Source organism: Talpa europaea (genome assembly GCF_964194135.1).
Source record: "Talpa europaea genome assembly, chromosome: 4".
Taxonomy (NCBI): Eukaryota; Metazoa; Chordata; class Mammalia; order Eulipotyphla; family Talpidae; genus Talpa; species Talpa europaea.
Genome location: NC_140070.1, coordinates 106,383,836 through 106,401,888, shown reverse-complemented (window position 1 = coordinate 106,401,888; position 18,053 = coordinate 106,383,836). Strand labels below are relative to the sequence as shown.

Genomic DNA, 18,053 nt, shown 5'->3' with positions numbered 1-18,053 from the left:
TTTGTTGAGACTTGTTTTGTCATCTTTACACAATTTTAAATTTGTTTCATGTGTATTCAAATAGAATCCTCCATAGGTTTATTACTTTTGGTTGAAAAAGAAGGGATTTGTATAATTGTATATTTGTCAAATTTCTTCTTTAAACAGTATTTTTTCTTAATTTACATTTGAGACTCTTGTCAGGTACATACAGGTTTAGAATTATTTTATCTTCCTAGTGATTTGTTCTTTTTATCATTATATAGTGACCCTGTTTATCCTTAATAATACATTTTGCTTTAAAGTCCATTTTGTCGGAAGTGAATATGGCTACTCTAATTTTCATACTACCTCTGCATTTTTTTTTCTACTTTGCCCTTCAACTTTTTTTTTTATCTTTTTGTTTTAGGTATGTCTTGCGTCAACAGTATATAGCTGAAAAAAATTTAAATTATGTAATTCATCTGTACTTAAAAACAGAATAAATATTGCCATTTAAATTTACAAAGTACAGTACATATGTCTAGAGCCCAAGGAATTTGGATTCCAGGCTCTACCTCACTACCCTATGACCTTGAACAACTCTCTCAAACTCTCAAGATAAAACTCAAGTCCTGAATTGGATTATCTTGATTATTTCTTCTAGTTCATTTATTTTGTCATTCCATTAAAATATAGTAATATGTTAAAATAGTTCTGAGACAGGAGTCTTGAAAATGAGATCCAATATTAAAAACAAAATCCTAGTGTAATAAATCCTTACACTAGTAACTGATGTTTAAACTTTGGGATATTTGTTCTTTGTCAAGTAAAACCATGGTATCCATTTCTTAATGCGATGTCTTTTTGCAGTTTAATTTCTTTTTTGAGATTAATCCATGTTTTTAAAAAACATTTTCTGTGATTTGGGGAGGTATTCAAATATGTTTTCTTGTGATTCTAGGGATATTTACACGCTTTAATAATGCAAAAAAAAACTTTTAAGGTTGTATTACTAATTTTCTGCTTCACTTTATTTTACTTTTAAATTTCTACAAAATCCTTTCTGGAGTTGTGGATGCTATAATCTTCACCATTTTATCACAAGATTACTCTAAAAATGATAGCACTAAATTGGAATTTTAAGACCTTAGAAATAAACCTACAGATCTCACTGTTAGTCTCCTGGAGGTACAATAATGACTGCATCTAATTTTCATAGTCAATGATGATATACCATTTTGTTTGGAGACTGATTTTATGTAGTTGGCTGCAGTGACATAGCCTTTAGGGTTGAGGCCTGCAGGAAAGAAGAGTTCATACTGTTTCTTGGCTCTGACTTTGCCCTCCTTTTTTGCACATCTGTGTCATGTGAACCAAATAGCTTCAGGGCTGGGTTCCTGTAGGGTAAAAGGTTTTCAGGCTTTTCTGCCCTGCCATCATCAGGATTGCGTTGCCTGATGGGGCACCTGAAGTTCTTACATTGTTGTAAGCTGTTTTGTTTACTTCTGTGGGCCATGGCTCAGTATGGAGACATCTGCCAAGAGAAGAAGATGCAGCAAGTGAGAGAGAAGGGGAGAAAGAAGCCCAGAGTGAAGACTTGTCCCGGGCCTTAGAGGCCTGCTGGCCTCCTGGCTCTCCTCTCCTCCTGCTGTGTACCTGGTTGCTGCACTACATGTACACATGTACAAGCTCAATAAAAGCCTGAGAAAGCCACCCAGGGCTCCAGGACTCTACTCTACCCGTCGGCATAGGATCATAGGTATCTTGCTCTACAATTGCTCTACATAGATATACTGCCACTACAGTCCCTTTCTCAAACTACCCAAACAACCACCCCATTCTGGAAGGTTGTGTCAGTACCATCTTTGTTATTAAACTGACAATACTCTTGACCAAGAGTTTGCTTTCTTATAAATAAATCAACCGTATCTTCTTCCAAACTACAATGCTATAGTTACATTGACTGACTTGTTTATTTCTTAATTTGCTCCACGAGTTCATTTAGAGACTTTTAAGATGGGTCAGTTCTCTAGATGACTTAGCCCATCTTTCAATGGACCATTTTCCTATATAGATGCAAAACAAGTGGGTAGGAAATGGGAATCTAGAACCTAAACTGAGTCTCTTGAACTTTATTCTCAAGGTGGAGGATCATTAGATCTGAGTGCATCATACTTACATAAGTTTTTTAATATTTAAAATTTTAAAAGTAACACACGGATATTATCTGTTTAAAAATAAAGGCTAGAAAAATCCCTTAAAGTCCCTTTCACCCTTTCCCCAACGTTTGCTCCCCTCTCTAGGGGTAACCACAATTAGTTTTTGAGGACACATTTCCAGTCCACTTTCTATACACTTCTTTTCTCTATTGTATTTACATATTCTCTTTTTATAAACATGAATCTCCTCGTCTTATACGTAGGACACTGAGTGAGACCTTGAGAGGCGGTAAGTGTTGACAAATTTATTGGAGAAATAAATTGGATTTACTGAAGAAAGCAGACGGAACAAGTTCATTAAGACGTACTATAAAAAGATAAAATTACTACATGTCAGACTCTGAGTACAATGCTTTATTGGCACGAATATTTTACTGGCATTTTACTACTGCTGGATGAGTTGCCGCACTAGGTTAACCAAGAAATCAGTTCGGATGCGAAGTCGCTTCAGCGCGATGATGCAGGGTTTGTATTTTGATGGAAGCTGCAGAAAATCCGGCAGAGGACTGTGAAGCCGTTAAAGAAAAAAAATAACTGGCTTCGGTCTACAAAGTTTGTGAAGCAGAAACGCCAAGAACCTACTACCCTCCAGGCTCTACGCTTCCCTCAGAAACCGGGAACGGACGAGGCGAGAGGGGCGCCGGGGCGCGCACAGAGGGACGCGGCTGCCGGCAGCGCCTCAGCCACCGCGCGCGAGAACTCGGCGAGCGCCCGCACACCCGGCGCGCCTGCGCCGACGCACGCAAGGCGAGGGGCGGGGCCGCGAGGGGCGGGGCCTGGGGCGGTCACTGAGCCTGCGCAGAGCGCGCGGCGAGGTGGGGGAGGGCCGTCCGTGTGTGTCTGTGTTGTTGTTCGGCGGCGGCGGCGGCGGCGGTAAGATGGCTGCCCACGGGGGCTCCGCGGCGTCGTCGGCGCTGAAGGGGTTAATTCAGCAGTTCACCGCCATCACCGGTAAGAGCCGCGGTTACCGGAAGGCGGAGAGTGGGGTCTGGCGCGGGCGGCCGGTCTGCCCCGGACTTCTTCCCCGTCGCGTCCCTCCCCCGGGGCTGCCCCTGCTCCCGGCTCCTGAGGAGAGGCGGCGGCGGGGCCGCGGGGCCGCGGGGAGCCCCCCGCCCACGCCCTCCTCGTCGGCCCCGGGCGGCGGGGGGCCCGTCCCCGCCCGCGCTCTGCCGGCCCAGACCCGAGCCGGGGCCGCGCCGGGCCGCCCCCGCCGGCCCGGGGACCCGGGCGGGAGGTGGGGGCCGCGCCCGGGCCACCGCCCTCCGCGCCTCGGCCGCGGGCTGCTCCGCGAGCCCCGGGGCGCCGCATCCCGCGCTCGCCCTTTCCTTTCTTCCTCCGCCAGGCGCCCCCGCCCCCCGCCCCCCGCCCCCCGCCCCCGGCCCGGCCCCCCGCCCCGGCCTGCCCCTGTCCCCCTCGGGGCCCCTCGGAGCCTTCGCGGTGCCCTGGCGCGCCCGGGCCCTCCCGCCGCGGCCGCGAGGCTGGGGGATCCGCGGCGCCTCTGCCGACCCCGGTGCAGGCCTGCGGGGGGGCGCCGAGGGGCGTCTGCGGGCCTGGGGCTGGAGCACGAGAACGAGGGGGAGGAAGACCCCCAGTCCCTCCATGGAGGCGGCCTGGAGGAATCCCGGTGGCCTGTCCCGCCTCCCCGTAGTGAAACCTGAAAGGCTGAGGCGATGGCGCCGGGGCCTCCCGCTGATGACATGGGGATGGCGGCAGAAAGTTCTTTGAGAGAAAATCAGTTTCTGGGTGTCCGTATCCCCCCAAGCCCTCGGTTTCTCTTTTGCTGGGGACCCTTGCTGAGGGCACACGCAGATGCTCTGAACGCTGGAGGAAAGGCCCCGAGCCATTCTGTGAATTCTCTGTCTTGCTTCTCTCTGGTGGTGCTGAACTTTTTTTGCATGAGTTATTAGAGGGCGGAGCAAATGATGAAGTTCTCTGTGGAGTGATTTGAGAGACGAGTACTCCATGTGCCTGAGTGTAATTTTGCCGTTCTGGTTTGTCATTTTGGAAGGAGGTCAGAGTGTTAGTTTCCTCCGCTAGCAGATTTCTGCTTTCTCTGGTAATTGGTTCGATGCCGAAGGCGTTTCCTCGAGTTCGATGTAAAATTTTATATTTTAACCACTGCGGGTTGCATGCAAGTTGCCGTTATATGTCTGTATGTAAAATTTAAGCTAGTTTTATTTTTCACTCTGTAATAACTAGATGTTTTGAGGCGTTATGTAGTTTGTGGGCATGAAACATCCGTCCAAGCTGATAAAGTAAAATATGTAATAAAGTTGGAACGAGGAATGAAATACTTTTCTTAATATTCTGTGATTGGACTGTTATGTTTGAGAGATGTAATGCATTTCCCAGTTTCTAAGCAGCTCATCATTCTTGGGAAAATTAGAAGAGTATTGTATATATAAGTAACTTTTGCTTATATGGAAAAGTGTTTGTAGTAAATAAGATACAGAAGTCATTGTCATTAATTTTGCTTTTGTTTTACTATAAATGATTTAATTTCAGTTTTTAATGCTAACTACTCTCCCTTCAGGAACCTGATTGTTTTCACCTCATATTGTTTCTTCCAATGCAACATTTCTGTTGAGAATAGACACCCCAATTGTGGTGAGATGAAGGACTCACTTAATTGCTTCAGTTCTATTAGTTTGCAAGTCTACAAGCCTTGTTTCCTGGTCACGGGCCTTTTTTATTCCTGTCTCAAGTTGGAGACCATCAGTAGATAATGCTCCGTGGAAGTCTGCAAAAGGGAAAATACCTTAGATTCCTCTTAGTATATCATGAGTTTCTACTAGTAATTTTTGAGGTTTTTTTTTTTTTAACAAAATAGTGTTTAATTATTGGAAACAAATGATTTACCCTCCCCTTAAACCTTTTTCACATTTTTAAAGATTTATTTGTTTGTTTGTTTGTTTGTTTATTTATTTATTTATTTATTTATACAAGAGCTGGGGTACAGGTCAGGAGGTTGAGAGGATTCACCAGAGACAAAGCCAGGAACAGAACAGGCGGATTGACAGAAATACGCTGCTGAGGGGAGCAGCGGGCAAGACAGGAGAGATCTGCTGCGCCATGTGGGTTATCTCCCTGCCCATCTGGGAGTCGAACCCGTGCTGCAGATGTTGCGGACAGCTTCATAGTGCTGCGCTCACTGAGCCACCGGGGAGGCCCTTTACTTATTTTCAAAAGAATATTTGTGATTTTGTCCATATATATTGTAAATTTTAGTATTTATGATAAAAAGTTATTTGATCCTTACGCTTTGCTGGATTAACTAAACTGACTTTAAGAACTTATGTTGTTTTCAAGATGGTTTTACTTGTCCGGAAGCCGAATATTCAGGTAAAAGCAAAGCATTTTCAAAAATATGAGTCTCACTTTACCTGTGGAATTTAAAAATAGAAGAGAAAATTGAAAGTTATAAGTTTTCTCACTAAACAGGAGAAATTTGTATATAATATGTGAGTATGAAATGATTCTGATTCTTAAAAATATTAAGTAAATGTCAGAACAACTTGAACTAATTTTGCAAAAAGGAAAAATAATTCACTCTCAGAATAACAGTGTTTATATTATTTTGCATAGTGTTTATATATTTATTTTTACATTGTGGCTATTAGTATATATAATTTAGAATTCTGCAATTTTCAGTTACTGTTATGTCAACTTTTTCCCATGGTCAAATTCTTTGATAAGCAAGTAGCCAAGGGAAATGATGGGCTTTGAAGTAATCCAAAGATTGAGAGGCTATACACCTTATCCACTGATGCCTTTCCAGTTGTTTTAAGGTTACATAAGAAACCAGTTTTGTTACTTTATAGATGTACCACATTTTACAATATTACTCAGTTTGATCTTCCTTGATATTCATCATATATGGCTTTGAATGATTGACACTGGCAGACATATCAGTTCTCAAAATACAAGAAAGAATTACTGCGGGATCTGGAGGTAATTTCGAAAGAACAATTTAAAAAATCTTTTGAACCATGTTGGTACACAATTAACACTAACTTGAGCTGACATCCAGCCACACATATACAAAATGCACAGATGATTAATAATTTAATAACTTAATAATTATGATTAATAGTTTATGAGACGAGAGGCACATAGATGCTACAGAATAGGTAAAATAGAAGGTAAGGACAAAATGTGAGCGAATAGCAAGTGGAGGCTGAGGAAGAGTAAAAGAGGTTGCTAGTATAGAATTCCTCAAAGCTTTGTACATAGTTGGCGTTTTTTGTGTTTGTGTATTTAATGCCATTGTAGGACCACACTTGAAGAGATCTTAGTTTAATCTTTCTCTAAAGTTGTTGACTGAATGCAATATTTATTACAAGAATTAGAAATTGGTGTGCGTAATATTTGACTTTATTGCCAATTTCCATTTACATTTTTATGTACTACATTTCTCTTGTGTTAGTATTAAAATGTGTTTGAATTCTTTGTCAGGGAAGTTTGTTTCAAGTGTTTTAGATATCAAAAGAAAACTTAGAATTTTGAGAGCTATTTTAAAAGGTGATGATGTTTGAGTAGAAATTTAGGGAGGTAATACATCTTTTGTGTTGTGAGTGGACTCTTAGTAATAACTTAAGTATTTCTTGATAGTCTGCTATATGCCAGGTATGGTTCAGATTCGGGGGATAACTACCATGAACAAAGACATAGAGTCCTCAAAAACTGGGAGAATGATAGGGAGCAGTTATAGGAGCACAAAAGAAGTGGGGAGGGCAAGAAAGACTTTGCAGAAGAATTTTTTTTTTAAAAGATTTATTTTTTTGTGTATACAAGAGCTGGGGTACAAGCCAGAGGTGTGGGGGGGGGGGGTGAGAGGATTCACCAGAGACAGAGTGGGGAACAGAACAGGCAGATTGCCCAAAGTACACTGCTGAGGGGAGTGGCGAACAAGTTGGGAGAGGTCTGCTGCGCCATGTGGGTTGCTCCCTGGCTGGTCGGGAATTGAATCCTGCAGTGGCTGCAGGTTGCTTAATAGATTGCATCATAACCCTTGCGCCACCAGGGAGACCCCAGAAGAAATTTTTTTTTAAAGATTTATGCATATAAGAAATGGGGTATAGGCCAGAGGTGTGGGGGGTGGGGAGTTGAGAGGATTCACCAGAGACAGAGCGGGGAGCAGAACAGGCAGATTGCCTGAAATACACTGCTGAGGGGATCAGTGCAAGACAGGAGAGGTCTGCTGTGCCATGTGGGTTGCTCTCTGGTCAGGGAGCAAACTCGTGCTGCAGTGGCTGCTGATAGCTTGATAGCGCTGCGTCTTTCACCTCTGTGCCACCGGGGAGCCCCAGAAATATTTTCTTAACTAAAACTTAGAGAAGATATGTTTCTGGCGAGAGGAACTTGAGCACGTGCCTGGAGGGGAGACGGACAGACATACACAAATAGATAAGAAAAAGAGATAGTTAAAAAATTTTTTTGTTTAAATAGAAGCGATAGTTGGTTTAGGGAATTGGTAATAATTCAAAAATGAATGGAGCATAGCTAGTGGGAGATGCAGTAAATGGAGCTCAAGAGAAGTGGGTACCAGATTAAGAAGGGCCTTAGGTTGTTGCATTAATCCAAGAAAGATAATGGGTGTCTTAAAATAAGTTAGATAACGGGTGTCTTAAAATAAGTTAGTAACAGAGAAGTGGACTCTGAAAGATGTGGGAAGAGGTCAGGAGTCAATTAATGAAGCTTAAGATTCTGTTTTGGACATCTGGTTATAATGATGCTATTTATGAAAGTATGGGATAGTAGGAGGTTGGGGAGATTTTGGGAACTTCCAAATGAAGCTGTTCAGTAAGTAAATGAATATTTGGGTCTAGAAAGAGGAGTTATATCTGAGGAGTCACATTGATGGCAGTTGAAGCGATAAAAGTGGTAGGTGGCATCTTGTAGGAGAGAGTGTAGTGTGAGAAAATAATACACTCGAGGACACAAAACAAACACTAATATCTGATAGACTGCAAAGAAGAAAGGGCAGAGAAGACTTGAAGAAACCAAAGCTGTGGTAGGAAAGCCAAGACACTGTGATAGAACTTCAACCAACAGTAGTATGCTAACTCCTCAAATATTAAGTATTAGATAGGCATTTTAGGAAACAAAAAAATCATTGAATAGTCAGAATTTATTTTTTTTGGTTACGTCTGAACTCTATCTTAGAGACCATCTTAACCTGTTTCTGAGTTAACCAAATGAGAAATTGAAGAGCCAGAGATCAGTGGTTCTCAAACTAACTTCTAGGAAAGGACCTTTTTAAAAATTTTGATCTTCATGTACCAATTCTTTCTTAAAATAAATGAAAATTGGGCCTCCCCGGTGGCACAGAGGTTGAGTGCTGGGTTGTGAAGCTCCCCGCAGCCTCTGCAGCGCCGGTTTGATCCCCGGCTGCTCCCGGCCACCAGAGGAGGGTCCCACATGGCGCGCAGACCTCTCCTGTCGCCCGCTGCTCCCCTCAGCAGTGTACTTCGGTCCTTCTGCCTGCTCTGCTCCCCGCTCTGGCTCTGGTGAATTCTCTCACCCTCCCGCGCTTCTGACTGTACCCAGTGCATGTATAAACAAAACAAACGAACAAGCAAATAAATAAATAAATAAATAAATAAATGAATGAATAAATAAATAAAACATGCCTCTATTAAAAAAAAAAAAGATGTGGTATAGATACACAACGGAAAACTACTCAGTTGTTTAAAAAAAAAAAATTTCTCCTGTCTCTTTATAGTCACCTCTGCCACCTGTAGCCTCATCTTTTTTGTCTTGGTTTTGTTTTGCAGAATGTCATGTAAAGGGAATCACAGTATGTAGGTTTTTGAATCTGGCTTTTTTCACTTAGGACATTGCCTGTGAGATTCATTCATGTCACTGTGGTATGAGTAATTTCCTTTTTGCTGGTGAATATTGTATGGACATACTACAGTTTATCCATTTATAAAGTGAATGGATAATTGTGTTGTTTCCAATTTGGGGGATTATAAATAAAGCTGATAAAAACAGTGTACACGTGTGTAAATATATTTTCATTTCCCTTGTATAGACATGGATAAATACAACAGATTATTAAATCATAAGTAGATAGCTGAGAAATTGCCAGACTGTTTTCTGGAGTCACTGTACCATTTTACATTTCCACCAACAATGAATGTGAGTTCCAGTTACCATGTAATATGTTTTTAAAAAAAAAATCCATTTTAATAGGTATTTAATGGTATGGCATAACAGTTTTAATTTGCTTTTACCTAGTGACTAATAGTATTGGGCATTTTCTCACGAGAATTTGCCATCTATAAATCTTTAAGGCACCAATTTTTTATTATTAGATTCATTAAATATGAAATTACTCTATCAAATTGCTATAACAATTCTAAATACCTGTGCGGCAGTTGTTTTTATCTTGTCACAAACTAGTAATAGATAGCTAGTCTGAGGGTCATATTGTGAGTAGGTAACACTGATCTAGTAAAAGCAGAGCAGGGGCTAGACCTCTGGTGTCTTCATTCTTAGGCTCATGCCTTTTCCACCATTTTACTACCTTGCTCACTGTAGTTTACTTTGTTGATCCAATAAAAATAAGATTTATCTGTTTTTTAACTTAATCATTCCATTTCTCTTGTATATTAAACTTTCCCTTGTATAATTAAAAAAAAAGTTTCATACTTCTAAATGCTTAAAAACTCCAGGATGGGAAACTGATGAGGTCGAACTTTTATTTTCATTTCTTCCAACTACCACTCACTCCACTTTCCATGGTGGATAGTATAACTTTGTTATTCTTTCCCCGGGGCAATGTAGAATCAAAAAGTAATCTCCTTGTGTTGCTATCATATCTGTGTTCTATTCCTTTGGGGCAGTGAGAGGTCCATAGAGGAAGTTTTTTTATTTCCTTTTTAAAAATCCTCTGTGACTGCTATACTTTGGTTCCTTAAGAGTGTACAGGGTGGCCCCCAGGGAAAGGGGAGGTTCCAGGTACCCTGTTCCACCCCAGGAAGGGTAGAGCTGAGCAGGGAGGAGGAGAAGCTGGAGAGAAGACTGAAGAAAGGAAGCAGGATGGAGAGCCAGAAGGAGACCTGGAGGATGCACGTCCAGCAAAGAGACATGTGAAGAAGCTGCACTTGCTTCTCGGTCTTGGACTTGTACCAGGGACTTGGGAGACATAGAAAACACTTAAAACAGACATGGGTGAGAGACCTGTGGGGAGGTTAACAATGGCAGTGTTTATCTTGATTTTGATTTTGCTCCTTTTCTTCCAGACTTGTCTGGCTCCTTCTGCCCTTTACCTATGGGTCCCTAACAGGTGGTGCCTTAGACTTGTGGCAGGCTCTTGGACCTCAGTGGCCCTGCTTTGGGCCAACCCTTTTTGGCTGGGCATTTATCCACAAAGGGATGGGTAACTTCAAGTGCTTGATTTGGAAACTATATATTATTTTCCTTCTCTTTATTGCACACTAATTGTATCAAACTTCCTTTCCATTAAAAGTCTGATGTGCTAGAGTTTTTTTTAGTACTGATGCAATGGATGGCAGAACCTATTTAGAGCAGGCAGATTTTAGGGTTCTGGGGTGCCCCTCACTCACCTGCTTGGTTACAATAATGAAGAGATTATTCTTCTTATGGCACTGAAAGTAATATAGAGGATAGGCATAAGGGACTATTAAAATTTGAATTATATTTTGACTTTTACATCTGTAGTGGAGACAAGGGACTGTATTACAGGTTTTGAATTATTTTTTATATCAAGTCGTTAATGGAGAGAATGTAAAGAGGGAGCAGCAAGAAATTAGCCACATGCTGGGTTAAATAATCTCCTTTGGTACCATTAGCCAGCTTAAAACAAATGGAAAGAAGAAAAGCAAGTGATAAATAAAAGGGGTACATGTGGTGAGAAAAGTAAAGTAAGACTCCATAGCTTATAGATTACTGTGTTTTAAAGACTGAATTTGTGTGTCCTCCCTCCCCGCCCCCCCAATTCATATGTTGAAATCCTAACCCCCCAATGTTATATTACTAGAGATAAAGCCTTTGAGGGGTCAGATAACTCTTGAGGGTAGAATCTTGAATGTGATTGGGGCCCTTAAAAAAAGAGACCTCAGAGAGAGGACTTATACTTTCCACCAAGTGAGAGCACAGTGAGACAACTGTCTGTGAACCAGGAAGTGGGCCTGTATCACCAAATCTGCTGGAATCTTGCTCTTGGACTTCCTAGCTTCCCCGAAGTACTAGAAGTAAAATGTTTGTTAGTTAAGCCCCCCGGTTATATTTTTGTTATAACAACCTGAATAAACTGAGAGACTGGGTTAGATTAAACTGTGCTGCTGCCTTTAACATTTGAGCCTCAAAATAACCTATTTAAACAAATTTACAGATAGTTTAAATCTGCACACCTGTTTTTTAATTCCCCCTTTGACAAAGATATGTTCTTCTGAATATGAGAGAAGTTCAGATTTTTATAGCCGATGCATCAAAACTTACGTGAGGGTATAGTAAAACTTGTCACTTGATTAAGTCTGTTTGTCACTGTTCATTTAACCTGTATCATTTATTCTTCCTTTAACTGCCTTGTTTCAGTTAACCTTCATTCACTTCCTAATATTCCTCTAACTTAGCTCAGTGGGGATGTTATTAGCATATTGGCAATTTTTTGTTGTGTAGTACTGTTCCATCCCTTGCAGAATACTCAGCATTTATTAATTTCTTGTCGTCTTAAATGAAAGTGTGAGTAGTCTTTGGGGGTGCGGAGAGTGCATTTTTAGCTTGCTGTAACATTCTTGGCTTCACTAAATATGAGAAGGTTCTCCTACCTGACTCACGCCCCTCACTTACTAAATGCTTCTAATCCTGACATAGAACCACTGGAACTTTTAATATTCCATTACTTTTGTTTCTAAAATGATATACTTAGTGTTACCGCAGTGATAACACTAAGAATAACTGATTCTACACACACAGGTGGTTCAGATAATTTGGCTTTTACTTGAAGTGAAGGGTGTACTTTTCATCTTGGATCCCTCTCTAATACTACCTTCTTCAGTCTTGCCAGTATTTAGCATGTGCTTCCTTAAAAAAAACTCTGGGAAAGCATTATGGGTCATTATTCTGACAAATTCCTGTGATGGAAGTTATCCTGTCAAATTGTTAACAGATACGAAGAGGGCCATCTTGGGGATATGCTACCTATAGCTTAAATTATAACATTAACTGTTTAAGTGTGGATTATTACTCTGTCTCCAAAATAGCAGTTATTGTTTTCTTTATTATAGATTTTTTTTGGCTTAGTTATTCCCTATAATAAATTCTGTTTTAATCTTTAGTTCAATAGATATGTGGACCTTGAAAATTTTGGAATAATTGCCTATGCTTTGTTTTCTGTGCCTCTGCGGCAGTCACACTGAGTGCTGCTTAGTTGATTCGACGTTCTTTGTATCATATTGCTTTTGTATATTGCTTATTCTTTATCCAGAACGTTCACTGTTTTCTAGAGCAATGGTTTTTTTGCTTTCTTCATTGTAATTCTGCTTCCTCTTTTTAAAATGAGTGTTTAACATGAGTGAGACACATAATCATGGCATCAGATGAGTGAGAGAAAGACAACTGAGATGTCTTACTCTGCCTGTTTACTATCTGACAAAATGTGCTTCTCCATAAGCTATATATTAGTATTCGCACTTCGTGCTTCCAGTATTTTTCATTTGTTACTGATGCATAGGTTGAATGCCCCATGTAATGGGATAGTCTATTTTGTAATAGCTGACTATTTGCTTATTAGAGCTATGTTAAGTTCTTCAGTGTGAACTTTCTTAATTCATACAAGCTCTTTGAGAAGTTGGTAATAATTTCATTTTATAACTGAGGAAACTGATACAGAGAAATTAGTAACTAGTTCAAAGTTACACATCTAGTAAATGACAGAACTAGAATTCACACTCACATTTAATAAAGAGTACCCAGGCTCTTAATGTCTATACTGTACCTCTTCACCTAAAACAAACGAAAATATGGGAGAATGTTTTCTCTCTTTTTTTAAAGATTTACTTATTCATGCTTACAGAAACTGGGGTATAGGCCAGTGGTGCAAGGGGTGGTAGTGAGAGGATTCGCCAGAGACAGAGTGGGGAGCAGAACAGGTGGATTGGCTAAAATACACTGCTAAGGGGAGCAGCGGGCGAGGCAGGAGAGGTCTGCTACACCATGTGGGTTAGCTCCCTGGTCAGGGATGAGATTCTTGCAGCAGTGGCTGCAGATAACTTCATAGTGCTGAGACATAACCCATTGCACCACCAGGGAGGCCCCAAAAATGTTTTCTCTTCACTCCTGGGTATAGGATTGGCCAGAGGAAGAAGTTTTCCTAAACCAACCCCTTTATTCTCATCTTAACTCTCAGTTTATTGTTACTAGGTTTTAGGAAGAAGCAATATCACTGAAATAATTCATAATATGAAATAATAGATACATCTTTAACTTTTTTCCATTAGTTTTTTACAGTTTTAAAAGAGTGTGTACAGAAACATTAATTCCAAAGGGCACCTGCACCCCTATATTTATAGTAGCACTATTTACAATAGCTAAGCTATGGAAACAACCCAAATGCCCAAAAATAGATGGCTGGATCAAGAAGATGTGGTACATATACACAATGGAATATTATTCAGCAATCAAAAAAGATAACACATGCAGTTTGCAGCAACATGGATGGAGCTAGAAGGGATCATGCTCAGCGAAATAAGTCAGAAAGAAAAAGAAAAATACTGGATGGTCTCACTCATAGCAGGAATTTAGAAAACCTAAATAAGGGACCAGGAAAAAGACTAATTAATCCAAAGTAAAAATCAAAATCAACAAGCAACTATAAACCAGAGACACATTACAGGGGGCGGGGGGACAGGGAGAGGAAAGACTAGGGTCAAAATAAGGGGGAGTGCAATTGTGGGGGGAATATAACCAAAATGAAAATGCATACATTGTGCAAAAATGAAAAATGATGTAAGAATTATACAAAATAAAATACTTTTTAAAAAAGTGTTTAATCTGGTAAGTATGCAACATAATAAAATGGGGGAAAAAATAGCCAGGTAGGGGCCTCCCCGGTGGCACAGTCAGTTGAGCGTGGCCCTGTGAGGCTGTCTGCAGCCTCTGCAGCGCGAGTTCGATTCCTGGCCGGCCAGGGAGAAACCCATATGGTGCAGCAGACCTCTCCTGCCTCGCCTGCTGCTCCCCTCAGCAGTGTCTTTGGTCTGTCTGCCTGTTCTGCTCCCCGCTCTGTATCTGGTGAATTCTCTCACCCGCGCCTCTGACCTGTACCCCAGTTCTTGTATAAATAAATAAAAAATCTTAAAAAAAGAAAGGCAGGTAGGAAAGGCTTGGGATAAAAGACCATATTGTTGACAGGCCAGATTTCCTGATGATTGACTTTCTAAGTTTGTATCTTGTTTTATTACTCAAAAACTCACACTTTCTTTAGACGATTCCCATGTAATGGAATTGGAGTTTTGACTGACTGTTGGAGGGTGGTAAAGGGAAGAGAACATCTATTTGCATGCAGTGGTCATTTTTTTTTAAGTTGAATTTTCTTATGAACAAATAAATTTCAAAAGGAATGACAACAACCAGCATTGGTTACTATTATAGCAGAACGAAGTTTCACTCCACCCTTAGCATGTTTGTACTTTTTGTGATACTGTAGTGCAACACAAGCACCTAGGGAGAAAAAGCCAATATGGTAAATTCATTGAATTCTTTAAAAAGAGACAATCAATAGATGCCTTGAGACGTTAATTTTTAGAGTTCATTCTGAGAAATGCAAACAGCAGTTTATTCATCTCTCTTCTAGAACAAGCAGCTAGAGTAGTCTACTTACAGGATCCTTTAACTTTCAGATACTGCCATGTAGAAATGTAAACTAAAATAGTGGGATACAGTAGACATTGAACTTACAGACCAGCACTTAAAGAAGTATAATACTTTACAGTATAACAGGACACAATGTCAAAATTAGGAAAGCACTGAAACCAAGCCTCAGGTTTTATGAGTGTATAAGGAAGCACATGAGTCTTGAAATTGTTCGCCAAAAAACTGGCTGCTGTTTTTGTTTAATTTCTTCACATAAGGTTGACTATTGGAATATTTGGGTTACTCCTTCTCCTCAAAAAGTTGCATTTGTTTTTGTTTTGAGATTTTAGTTTTGTAGAGAAAAGTTTGTTTTCTAATGGTGAGATGCAGATTTGTACATATTAGAGTTTTTGGTTTAGATTGACAGAGAACTTAGGGAGAGATAACTGGTATAAGAAAAATAAAACTTGACCAGTTAAATAAGTTTTGAGAGTTTGCAAGAGAGAAAAGCTAGCAGAGATAAGGACAGAGATCACGACCCCATGGAAAAGTGTGTAACTATTCCATTATCTCTGTCAGGGTGAGGAGAGGGAGAAGGCTCAAAACTTAACAGAAAGGTGGCATTAGATATGTTGTCAAGAAAAATAAGGGGACTGATTTGAAAATACCTCGCAAAGGCAAGACATGAAATACCAGTTAGGGGATCTGTCTAGATTGTATAGACCTGTGTGACTGGAGGGGATGAATAAAGGTGAAATGAAAGCAGAGGGGTATAAAATGGGAGCAATAAATAAGGATAAAATCCTATATGTCGCATTGCACAATTATTGAAATAGAGAGACTCAAATTTACATTATTCTAAAGTGTGGAGTATTTCAAGGGAAGTATGACTAAGAGCAAAGAGATTTGGTAATCATTGTAAGAGATGTCAAAGCCTTGAACTATAGCAGTGGACTAAGAACATGATGGAAAGGAGTGGTTTTAATTAAATGCAAATTGTGGGACTTACTGGTTGGCTGAATGAATATTCTCAAATGAAGGAGAGAGGAGAGTTGAAGAGAGCTTCTCAAATTTGAGTATTATATGAAGTTCTTGTAAAGGAAAAAACCTCTGTGGTCCTATTTAATTAAGACCTTAAATTACCATATATGTCCAGAAATAAGGCAAACAGCAGTGAGACAATTCTGTTTGTCCAGTTTCCCAAAAAGGTTTTTTAATAACAAATATGTAAATTTCTAGATTAAAGGTGAAATGATCAGATGCTTTTTGTAACATGTTTTTTTATTTAACATTAAATCACAATATTGTATAGTAATACTCTTTTCCACTCATGTTTCATGAGATAATGTTGTTCAGGTTTTTTTTTTTTAGCTACCATTTTAGATGTATGTCTTTGTCAGCTGACAAAGCTCTAGCTACTTTGTCATTTAACAGCTTTTGGAGCATGTGGTTTTCACTTAATATTGTTTGAGATACAGCACTAAAAATTTTGTATGTGATGTTCTTACTGGAAATTTTATCTTAAGTTTATTTATCCTAAGTAGCCCCTTGCTGTTTGTGATTCCCACAGAGTAAATGTATTGCTTTATAAGTGAAATTTAAAACATAAATATATGTATACACAATATAAAATTCAAAGGATATAGGAGAGTTGTTTTGGCTGAAGCCTGATTGATCCCTCTTTCCTTGATATACTAACGGGTGAGCTGAAGGAGCTATCTCTAAGTCCGCTTATTAGACAATGTTCTCAATCAAACATGGATACTAAGTGCTGTGGATACCAAGACAAAAACCAAACCCTGTGTTCATGAAGCTTTGACTGTTTTCAGGGAGCCAGGAAAGTAAACTAGAGTTTATTTACTGCTTAGTAGTGTAGCCATATATGTAATAGAAGTAAATCACAGGGAAAGGAGGAGTGAGGGAATATAAGAAATGTTAGCACACATATTGAGAATAGTAACACTTAGGTTAATCTTGACATGCATGAACTAGATAAAGGGGGAAGTGAGGAGGGCAAGGGCATTCCACGCATGTAATTCCATATGACTTTACTGAATTGTGTGGTGTGTAGTACCTGACAAGGAGAGTCCAAGCCAGGGAGATAAGCTGAGATGTTATCAGTAAGGACTTTGGAATTTAACTGTAGGTTTCAGAGAATCATTAAAGAGTGGAGGGAAAGGGGCAGAGAATGGGGGTGGAGGGAGGTAATCAGACTTGCGTTTTGAACATAATCTCAGCAGCAAGGTGGAAGATAGAATGATGATCAGTTAAGAGTCCAATGGAGGGCTTCCCTGGTGGTGCAGGGGTTAAGACGTAACCTATGAAGCAATCTGCAGCCACTGCAGCTCGAGTTCAATTCCTGGCCGGCCAGGGAAAAACCCACATGGCGGTGGGACAGACCTCTCCTGTCTCGCCCTCTCCTCCCCTCAGCAGTGTACTTCCGTCCGTCCATCTGCCTGTTCTGTTCCCTGCTCTGTCTCTGGTGAATCCTCTCACCCTCCGCATCTCTGGCCTGTACCCCAGCTCTTGTATAAAAATAAATCTTCAAAAAAAAAAAAAAAGTCCAATGGAGTGATCTGGGTAAGAAGTATTAAAGACTTGATTTAAAGTCTTACTGGTAGTAGTAGACAACGAGAGATATTAAAAGTACATTCAGCACTTCCATTTCTAGCAGTAGGACTGAAATAGAGATATAACATGAATAAATCTCCTGCTGAAAAAGAATCCTGTATAAAATATGTACTTAAAGTCTTTCAAAATGCATCTACTGGCAAGAAAGTAAAGAAGTACTCAGAGGCTAAAAGTGAGATGAAATTGGGAATGCAGATGCTAGCTGGATTTAAATAAGCCTTCCCCATGATAGAATCTGGCCAAACAGAATGATTTTGAACTTCTTTTGATAACCTTGTAGAGTACAGGAAACAAGGAACAAAATGATTGGCCTTTCTGAGGAGAGGAAACTAAAAGGAGCTGCTCTCCATTATGAGGCTCAGTTTTCGATGTTTCAACCTTGGGATTAGTGGGAGATAAATACTGAGAATTTATAACAGG

The 18,053-nt window shown here is 40.2% G+C and overlaps 1 protein-coding gene across 2 annotated transcripts in view; it reads left to right on the top strand.

Moving 5' to 3' along the window:
• Positions 1–3,043: 3,043 nt before the first annotated feature.
• Positions 3,044–18,053, top strand: part of UBXN7 (UBX domain protein 7) — a gene marked incomplete at both ends in the record, with an annotated part of 37,941 nt that continues 22,931 nt past the window's right edge. Inside the window, one exon of one of the 2 annotated variants that reach the window (XM_084231097.1) lies at positions 3,044–3,131. In XM_084231097.1, the coding sequence (XP_084087223.1) occupies positions 3,059–3,131 (73 nt within the window). The remainder of the gene's footprint in view (positions 3,132–18,053) is intronic. The other variant, XM_084231096.1, reaches the window with a different exon arrangement.